Below are 10,422 nucleotides of genomic sequence, written 5' to 3' on the forward strand. Positions count from 1 at the left end.
TTCTTAGAGCAAAGCAGGCAATGCACACAAACAACACAGTCATTTATTTTTGTACATTTATTTCAGCATAAACCAGTTCAAGTAGTTACAAACAGCAGGACAGTAAGATTAACATGAAGGACATGTTGGGAGGTAAACGATGCCTAGAAAAGGCAAAAACAGAAATTGAAAAGTCCACATAAATGGAACATAAAAAAAAGAGACATACACAAGTATAGACTTTCATTTAGCTTGAAAGATTTTTAGACAGAAAATCTGTACATGTACATAGCAATGACTTTGTAGTTGCTTGTTGAATGAAAGACTCAACAAAAACCCTCGTATGAGGACTCCGTTTCAGCACTGAGAGGAGGGAGTCTATCTGGGCACTTTTAGGACAAAAATCTGAGCTTCACCAGTAGAAGGTTTTTGTGAGGAAACTAGCAGCAGCATTCAGCCAGCTCCCATTGGAATCTTCTTTAGCTGCAGTGCGGGAAATTGCTTTGTCAACTTCCCTCTCTGGGCTCTCCTCTTCCTCTGGGAGGTAGTCTGGGATGTCCGCGTTTTGTGGCACCTGAGCGCCACAAGAGTTCAGAGGGACATAAACCTGAAGGCAGAGATGTGAGATATTTTAAACGCTCAGTCGGGATAAGCAGAAATTCTATCTGAATGTCGTTCACCTCCTCTCCGGCATCGTTTTTCACCACTTGCTGAGCCGACAGCACCTTGGTGGAAGCGATGGCTGTGGCCAGACTCTGACAGAAAATGCACAAGTTCAGACAAAATGCACTTTTTTTTTTCTGGTTGGATTTGACGGACTTTATGAGGCATAAACTACAACAAGATAATGTTGAATGCCTTCTCTTTACCTCGGTGGGGAGGTCTGAACGGATGCGGACTGTACACCTCTTTGAGGCCATTTGAAACGTGAAGCTGATCACCCCTTTGACTTTCAGAAGAGCCTCTTCACATAAGCCTCTTTGTTGCTTGAACGCAGCAAGAAAATGCACGAGTAAACGAGATGAAGCATAAATCAGATTGTAAAAAATAAGTTGGTAAACTTACAGTGCTGTCCAACCCCTGGATGTGTAATGTGACAGACTTGGCCTTCTTGTTGGTGGAATTGATGAAGAACTGGGGCTTTCTTCTCTTCTCCCTCTCTGGTGTGCGTGGTGCTGGATTAGCAGGTGCTCTCAGAATGCCATAAACCTCTTTAGCCAGAGCTGTGATATCTAGAGACAGGCCCTCTCTGTGTGGGGAAAAACCTCACTTACATATACTGTATTGCTAATCTACAATGGGTCATGCCATATTTTCCAGAATAAATGTATCACCTTGATGAAAATATATTAATATTGTCAAATTGTCTTACCTTCTGATAAGAGTTTCCAAGCTCGCCATCATACCCAGCTCATTCTTCATAATGGGTACATTGAGAGGCAATTCAGCCAGATAACGAAGAGTCTGAGTACAAATAAATAAAAACAATAAAAAAAAATAAAAGATTATGCATTGTACTTTTTTTTTTATTTCTCAGACAAAATAGACTGGGTTGTTCAATATGACTGACTGGTCAAAACAAATATCAATTCTTGTGGATCAGATCTCAGGAGGACAGAATATACAAGCACTTATTTTGAGAAAAATTACTTCTACTTTACAATTCACAAAAAAATCGAATGAAATACACACCTTGATTATGTAAAAAAAAAAATTAAGGGGAATCAGCACTTTTGCAACATTTCTGTACCTGCAGGGTTGCAAACAGCACTTCTGGATTCTTGTGGTCCAGGAAGAGAACCAGTCCCGGAAGACAACCTTGGTCCTGGACAATCACAGCTCGGTTCTGTGGTTCAGACGCCAGGTCCCGCAGCTGACACACCACCGACAGTGCATCCATCATGTCTGAAAATCTGGCCAAACCTGAATCTGGAAGATGCATTCAATGATAATCCGGCCATTTTTGACGTCAAAGACCAAATGGTAAGAGTTATCTTGAAGAGCTTAGACCTCAAGAATGCGGCTTGTTTTAAAAAAAGACAAGAGATAAATATAATCAGATAGTAAAGTTTAACACTTATTTTTGGGAAAAGGGTTATCTGTAAAATATACATAAACGATCCGATCCTCTGGGTTCCATTATGGCAAGCTAACGACGTTAACTACTTTCTTATGACACCGTTAAGAAATTATGCCACTTAAAATACATTCCATTGATTATACAAACTTTAAACCATGAATCTTCGCTAATTATATTCAATAAAAGTCCCCTTTATTGAAACAGATGATTATTAGACATTATTAAATGGAGCTTAAATACGTTTCCTTACCAAAGAGAAGAAGTAGCTCGTGCAGAAAAATACAAAATTGGTGGGTTTCCTCTCGCGACGTGCTATTGGTTGTCACACGGTGGCAAGCGTTTGTAAGTCGCCCTCTCCTATTGGATATTCGTCCCATTCCTGAATCTGCAGCCAATCAGGAAGAGTTTTGTTACTGCGGCATTATTTGACTTTACGGATGTGCTACTTAGACGTGTGAGGAAACAAACTGCCTTTTCTAAACTGGCTTAATTTCAATTTCGGGTAAAGGATTGAGGAGATGCCTGGCTATTAACATGTGGCTTCTCTGACTATAAGAAGAGTTGACGGTAAGTTCTTATGTTTTATGCTTTTGAAACCTCATCTTCGCTGCGGCGTTCTCAGGTACTTACTTTTGATGACCTCTGCAGCTTTCCCCCATGCATTGCGGGACTGCAGTTCTCAGTCCCTCAAAGCATGCGGGACTGAGCACTTCTTTTCCCTTAAAGTTATCTTCTAGTTCCGATACCTGAAAATATCAGGATTTGCAGCTGAACTAATTTAAAAGAAGACGATTAAAGATCTGAAAGACTTCCTGAGCATCAGTTTGTGATGCATTCAAGTGAAAATTGTGCATTAACAATAAATGAGGTTTGTTGTGACCATGTTTTGGATTAAAGTGGCACCAGCTTAAAAGGGTTTGCATTACCAGCGCTGCAGGTGAAATATTTGCCTTCTGTTCAGTTTTAATTTAAATCTGCTTTGTTGTCTCTCATGTAGTTCTGTTTTAAGATTTCCTCTTAAAACAGGAAATCTCTGTTTTAAGATTTCCTCATCTTAAAACAGAGAACATTAGAACATTGAAGAGAGTCCTGTCCTTCTTGCATAATACTAATTACACACACATATCAATCAGCATAAAAAGGTTGAATCTTTACATTCTTTCTGAATTTATGCAGCTGCCCATTCACTTTATTATTGTTGTTTTTAACCTCCCCAAAGGATTTTATGGACATTTTGTGTTGGATTGGTTTTTTCATGCCCCTTTGTGTGTGCTAATATATGATATATAAGTTTTTAACCTTTTAAATAGACCATGCACTGACTGAATTTGTTGCATGAATGATTTGGATTGATCTATTTTGTAAAAAAATGTGAGCTTATTCTAATTCTACATTAAAATGTCTGTCTTGGCGTTCTGGAATTTTATGTCATCAAATCTTAGTTGAGTGTGTTATGTGGTCATTTCAGGTGTAAGGTATGTGACTTCTCTTTGTGGTGGCCCCACGCTTAGTCCGTCAGCAGAAACAGAAGCTTTCCAGTCATCAGCTGCTGCAGGAAAAAGTCCTTGCCATGTCTTTAGTAGAGGATATTCTGGATGTGCTGCGCATGGTCCTGGACTATTTTGGTGTGCCTCCAGAAATGGTAAGCCTGCTGACGCTGCAGCTCTGTTTGCAGCTCAATAACTGTAATATTTGTTATCTCTCTCCTCACCGCTGCGTCACATTTAACTTCTGTTAAGTTTGTTTCTTACTTATCTTTCATCCTGACTGCAGCTTGTTCCTGTGTGGGACTCTCAGCTGTGTGGTCAGTATCGCAGCATTGTACGAATGATCGGCACGAATCTCCCACTGAAGCCCGCTCCACGTGTCCATTTTCAGGTAATTGGAACATAAAGTTGTGTTTATCCCGAGATAGTTACGCAATCTTTGTTTTTCATAGTAGCTTTTCTTAATTGATCCAGTAATTACTTTTCACACACAGCGCTGTAGAGCTGAGGTATTTGTTCATGTATTTCTTATTGCACATTAATGGGTTTCTGTTTTAATTAAATAAGAATCCTTTTGGCCACAAGAAATGTTTTCTGTAACCTTACGAAGTCAAGTTATGTAGATTCCTACCATTTTCTGACATTTACTGACACAAAAATCACACTTAAAATATTTAGAGTTGGATAAAAACGTATAATAATTATTTCCTATCAGGATCTTAACTATGTGACTTTTTTTTATTTATCTCAGATCCCCCTTGTTACTTATAAACACCATGGATACATTGAAGTAGAAGCTGATGCACCCGCCATACCGACATTTGCAGATGTCATGTGGGTGTTTGACTATGAGGGGGAGAGCTTTGCCAGAACCAGGTACACAATGAATGACGATGCATCAGAAGATCAAAATACTTTTTTAAAAATCTATAATTGTTTTGTTTTTCTTTTTTATATATTAGAAAAACACAAGTTAAACTAGAAACGTATTTAGTAATAGCCTGTAAAAAAAAAACAAAAAAAAAAACAATATACGTAATTTTATGAGCTGCAAAGTTTAGTCATTTCTATGTCTGCAGTTGGTTATAAATCTAACTTTAAAAGATTTCATTAATCTTTTGAATTATTTATGATAATAGGTATATAATTATAAATTTTAGGGCTAGTTTTTTGCTAGGATTTTTGCAAGGGTTAGGGTTAGGATTTTAAATTTGGGTTGATGTCCAATATCAATATTGCAGTTATGGCCGATAACTGATATTATATGTATATTTTCCCAGACTTTCAAAAGCGACCAGTTTGCCTATGTTGCTTGTCTGCTTTAAACACCCCCATAATCCTGCACTGCATAGCTTGCACTGCACTCCTTGTCACAAACAAGGAGTGCAGTGCAACAAAATGTAAATAAACATCAGCCCTTAATGTTGATCCACTTTTCCTTATCGGATCAATACAACGACCTAAAACATGACTAACATCAGTAGAAAGTGACATAGATGCAGAGATATAATGCATTCCTAGATTTTACTGCACACTTCAAAATGCCAGTCAAAAAAAAAAAAGAGGGTGTGCAGACTTGTGCAGCAAGGTTGTATCAGCTTTTGCATTTCTCTTTGAATTCTCATGTGAGAGATTTGTTTTACAGATGAATTATTCAGGATTTGTGTCATTTATAAAGGTAGAGGAAGTTATCCGAAAGTTTCAAATTATGTTTCAGTTATCTGCTATAGTCTTAAAACAAGGTTTGTTAAATATTTCACAAAGGAAAGACTAACTTTAAGCTTTTTAAGTTTAATAGTTATCCATTATAACTAAAGCATAATGAAAAGTGGCGACATGTTTGCACAATGTACACACACACACACATTAAAACATTTTAATGCCAGGATAAAAAGGAAAGTAATACACTATTACTTTTATTGTGTGTGATTTTCAAGGAACCATTTACCTCCAAAGAAAGATGGCATTTTTAGTCAAGACTTGATGAGATTTCCCAGGCTGCCTCAGAATCAAGCTGAGAGAAGAGGAGGAGGAGGAGGATGTGCGCGACAGAGGGTTGATCCTGAAGCCCTGCAGAAGATCACCCAGCTGGAGAGTGAGCTGCTCAAGCTTCGGGCTCAGATCGCCATGATTGTTACTGCAGCTCCATCCTCAGGTACATTTGAGATTTTTCTGCAATCCAAACACTCTAAAAAAAAAACACAATGATCTTAATGAACCATTCCTTACTCTTCAGCTCTGACTGAGACCCAGAATGCTCCATTTTCACCTCTGATGTCCCCTGCTCCACTCCCGGCTCTCACCTCCACACCTCGTCATGCTCCTCCACCACCTCCCCCACCGCCGCTGCCATGCCAAAGCTCCTTCAGCGAGAAATCATCTGTGATGGATCTGATCAAAGAGCGCAGGAACAACAACAACTCTAATAAGGGTCAGCTTCAGGCCCAGCACTCAGGGCTCAGCAAAAACATGGAAAACAAACTGATTCCTTCGATGCTGGACGTTCTGAGGGACTTAAATCAAGTCAAACTGCGCTCAGTTCAGAGGTAAGAGTTTGGTCAGTTCTCAAGGAGAGCTTTTGATGTTTATTGCAATTTAATAGCTTTTTGTTTTCTAGTTTTTTTCTTGTGGCATGATTGAGCTAGGTAAAACATTATTACAGTATATAATTTGGTGTCGTATTTCAGAAGCAGAGTGATGGATGAATTTTTGACCTTTCAATTTGGCAGTGTCTGAAAAGAATAAAGGCAATTTTTGTGTACAATTTTCAGAATTAAGATCTGTTGACTTGTGAATAAACAATATTTGCAGTTAAAATTAGATTTTGATTTAAGGAATTAAATTTCATTTTCATTATACAAAGATCTAATCACTAATGATTAAATTAGTGAAAAATGTAATAAAAAAATAGGTGGCAAAAAACAGATAAGCTAATTCTGCTCTACACACTTACTTTAAAATTCCCCAATTCAATTAAGAGAATGAATGTGCAAAATAATAAATCAATTTATTGAAGATCTAATCTTTCTGAAAGTTTCAAATAAACTAAAGAAAGGGATTCATGAACTAATTTTGAATTTTGTTTAATCTGTGAGTAAACCTTAAGAGGGAAGTGGAACAGAGGTTCAGAACCATCTTTGATACGTCGCCAGAAATCTTCTGGCCTTTTCAAAGAAGTTTTCTTGGTTGATTCTGTCTCTCTTTTTGCCGAGTATCAGAAGCTGTCTCACGCAGCAGCGAGGGGCAGGAGTCGTTATTGGGGGCGTGTTTAGCTGATCAGAACTTGCAAGAACCAAGTAAAAAAATAATTATAAAAATAGAATAAATTGCATTATTTCCACAACACCTTCTTTAGATAGCAGAGAAAAGTTGAGTTGATGTTCCACCAAAGGTATCTTAAAAGGACCTTGAGAAAAGCAGTTCTTGAATTTGAAAGTTCCAATCTGAAGTATTTGCGTGCACTACACTCCTTGTTTAACTGCTGCAGAAAACTTGCTCTGTGTTAAACATTAGAGCCCGTTTTCTCTACAGATCACCAGGAGGCACTCCAGTCAGGAGGAGAAGCAGTAAGTGCGATACTGCTTTGCTGAATGACCCCGCCGCTCTGATTGCTCGGGCACTAAAGACAAAGTTTGCTCAGCACCGTCACAACACTTCCTCAGACAAAGAGAATTCACTGGAACTCTCTCCGTTCGGCAGCCCAGATGCGCCTCCCGTACGTTTCCACAGTTACAACCCGAATTCCCTTCTCCCCACCCGCGTCTGCCTCAGAAATACTAACCCCGTTCTTCTGTTGCAGGTTTCCCATCACGCCAGACGCAGCCAGGGTCGTCGCCATTTATTAACTAGTTAAACTCATGCCACGTCACTTGTGAGGGTGTTCACTAAGGATGAACAAGCCTCTTAACAGATTTCTGCAGAAACTACTGAGTACGTCTTTTTAACTTTTCTTTTTTGTTATGTGTTGGGATTGAGAACCTTTTCAAAACTGTTACTATAAACAAAGGTTCAGATAATGCTTCTATTTTTGTACATAGATATTTTATTGTTTGTAAAAAATAATAATAATAATAATGTGATCAAATACTGAAGCAGGCAGACTTTTGTCTACCTACCTTCATATTTGCAGAAATATTTGAGGAAAATCGTGGAGATTAATATTCAGAAGTCTGTTGTATGCAGTTTTTAAAGTTGTTTTTGTTTAAGTACATTTGCACTGTTTTACGCCAAATGTTTCCCGTTGCTTGTTTTTCCCTAAATACAGTTAAAATCTGTAAATTTTGTACATAGCAGCAGGTTGTTCACAGAGAAACTCTGATCTATTGTCTTTAATAAAAACCTTCTTTTTTTCTGCAAACGCATCATGTATAATAACTTTTTTTTTTTTTTAGTCTGCCGTGTGTCATCCCTTTCGGAAAAGACAAAATCTTACAACATGGCGCAAGAGGCAATTTTCTGTTCTCTTCTTTTCTGTTTAGCATATGTAAAAGAGGCTCTTCTTTTAATGCCTCCCATCATGCGATCGTTCTGCAAAGACATTTCTGAAACTTCTCAGGGCCATTAAAAAATACTTCCACTTTGAATCTTTTGCTTTTTATTTGAAGAGTTTTCAATATATAAATGGAGACGGTAAGGGTTTCACAAACTGCTTTTGCTCAAGGTTGGCCTCTGTACTTTTTGGAGAGAAGCAAACCCCAGTCATGCCCAGGCAGACACAACATGCTATTTATTAATGATAAAGGTTACACGTAACTAAAAAGTGCTCAGGAAAAAATAAAATAAAACTCATTAGACTAAGGGCGTTTTGGTTTAAAAAACATAAAAAATCGAAAAGAAAGGAACACTCTTCATTTCCATTAGGTGGCAGCACTAAATGCACAAATATCATCCCTCTGTCCGCCCTATCCAACCCACTGTATTTGGCCACATTATCATCCAATGAGCACTAAGCAAATATGGGTTTCTTTTTCTTGCACCAATCAACTCAACAATTTTGTTTTTCAGATCGTAATGCATACAACATGTTGCCATTATCTACAAATGTCCTCTTAATTATTTTGCAACCTGTTTGTCCAAAGAATGTTCAATATGCATGTGTTTGGGGACAAGTTACGTAACACAGTTAACACTGATGACCACAATGCTGTCGGGCTTTAGAAAACTGTATTTCTGTTTGTGTTATTTTCATAAGTACCATCCTGATTTCCTTTCAGATTTGATTAATCAGGAAAGACTGAGGTTAAAAATATCTTTGCACGAGGATCCTTGAAAACACAGCAACATGTGTAGTTTTAGACACCATTTTCAAACATTAATTCATACAATAAAAGTGAGTATGCATTTCAAAAGCATCTGGAGCATTATTTCCAGGTGATTTATACATTTCTAAGTGTTCAGAGACTCCAGCTCCTGGACACCTGAGAGATTCAGCAACTGGTTCCAGGCAGAAGAAGGCCCCCTACTGAAAAGATCTTTTCCCCAGTTCGGACCAGACCCTTAGGACCATGAGAAGGCAGACATTCTGTAAGTGAAGAGAGTAACATCTCATAGCTTTGAAGGGAATTCCAAGTATTACCTCATGCACACAATGTTACAAAGCACGGTATGTGTTGCAAACACTGTTGCAGACCAGGCATTGCCTGTCAAGGTCGTAACACTGACCACAGTGACCTCCTCTGGTCACTGTGGAGTGACTGTGGAGGTCACTCCTCAGTGACCTCCATAGAAGGTCCTGAACTGTGGAGGGAATTGTCTGTCATTTACCTATGCCACATGGTATAGAAAGTGAAGTGCATAAATATTTAAATAGACAAAAAACATTCAAAACTTGGTTCAGATAAAATAGTGGCTCTTAATAACCTTAACTAAAATGATAAGGAGCCCACTGTTTTTGGATATAATTAAAAATATACAATTAAAACAAATGCAGGCCATAACAGGTATTTAGGTTTATTTTATTTTTTTTACGTGATATTGTTTTAGACTTTTTTGTCATTAAATATTTACATCTTTTTCCACAAATATCAATGTCCTATGGAAGAAAATGTATCCATCCTGTTTTTTCATTTTGGAACCAAAAAAATAGATAAAGTGGTTGTTCTTTAAAACTGATTAAACATTTATTTTATCTCCTGTGCAATAGGAGATATGCGTTTTCTTCTTTCGAAAGGTCATGCTGCTTTTGCGTCTTTAAATGAGTTTTATTTAGCTGGTATGAGAGCAAATATTGCTTTTTGGATTGTAAAGGTTATAGACCCTTGGTCTAGGCAATGGAAAAAAAAAACTCAGATTCTTTAAAATATAAACATTAGTAACACAACATAAATATACACCCATGAGACCGAAGAACAACTTTTATTCTTCATAAAGCCTTGATATGATCAGTTTCATAATTCACACCTTAAATAAAGACCCAACTGTTCAAAACTGGGTGTACACTTGCTTCTGGATATGGTTTAGTTAGTGATATCCATGTGATGTTGTTGTGCCTCAGAGAATAGATTTCTAAACAATAAGATCTTTATTAACAGTCTGAGTATTCACTGAAAACTGTGAAAGATTTATTATGGAGACTTTTAAAAACCTCAGAGAAGTGTCTGTCCTCTATTTTAGTACTTCCAATCCTCGAGGCACAAACAGCCTGAGATGTTGACCTGGCCTCCAAATGCAGATTCAAATCTGAGCATCAGTAATTTGTCCACAAAGAGAATCACATAAACCACGGAAGAACTAACCTTCCTGTACTAATTTGTCTAAACTGCAATCTCAAACTTATTAATAAGCATATTCAATACTTATTTTTTGTGTTATTGCTCTTTATTACACCTAACCCATCTATAATTCCATCTATTTATCCAGTTAGTTGGGAGGTCAAGG

General features: G+C 37.6%; 2 protein-coding genes across 4 annotated transcripts; one reads left to right on the forward strand and one right to left on the reverse strand.

The window, feature by feature from the left end:
* Positions 1 to 42: 42 nt before the first annotated feature.
* armc1l (armadillo repeat containing 1, like) lies at positions 43 to 2,360 on the reverse strand. The gene is made up of 7 exons (XM_014994541.2): positions 2,310 to 2,360; positions 1,730 to 1,908; positions 1,352 to 1,443; positions 1,045 to 1,228; positions 849 to 965; positions 660 to 734; positions 43 to 586 (listed from the first exon to the last, which is right to left on the reverse strand). The coding sequence occupies exons 2-7, from the start codon at positions 1,880 to 1,882 to the stop codon at positions 392 to 394; spliced, it is 816 nt and encodes a 271-aa protein (XP_014850027.2). The 5' UTR covers positions 1,883 to 1,908; positions 2,310 to 2,360; the 3' UTR covers positions 43 to 391.
* Positions 2,361 to 2,435: 75 nt separating this feature from the next.
* On the forward strand, positions 2,436 to 7,907 carry mtfr2 (mitochondrial fission regulator 2). Of its 3 annotated transcripts, none has more exons than XM_014994537.2 (8): positions 2,436 to 2,626; positions 3,528 to 3,701; positions 3,833 to 3,937; positions 4,298 to 4,422; positions 5,484 to 5,701; positions 5,783 to 6,092; positions 7,078 to 7,261; positions 7,346 to 7,907. In XM_014994537.2, exons 2-8 carry the CDS (start codon positions 3,630 to 3,632, stop codon positions 7,397 to 7,399), a joined length of 1,068 nt encoding a protein of 355 aa, XP_014850023.2. In that variant the 5' UTR covers positions 2,436 to 2,626; positions 3,528 to 3,629; the 3' UTR covers positions 7,400 to 7,907. The 3 variants fall into 3 exon arrangements, with proteins under 3 accessions (XP_014850023.2, XP_014850025.2, XP_087857819.1); XM_014994539.2 differs by having other exon boundaries at positions 5,544 to 5,701; XM_088001693.1 differs by having other exon boundaries at positions 3,571 to 3,701.
* Positions 7,908 to 10,422: the final 2,515 nt, after the last annotated feature.

Source organism: Poecilia mexicana, unplaced genomic scaffold (genome assembly GCF_051168715.1).
Source record: "Poecilia mexicana isolate PSO_F unplaced genomic scaffold, ASM5116871v1 scaffold_21, whole genome shotgun sequence".
NCBI classification, from domain to species: Eukaryota; Metazoa; Chordata; class Actinopteri; order Cyprinodontiformes; family Poeciliidae; genus Poecilia; species Poecilia mexicana.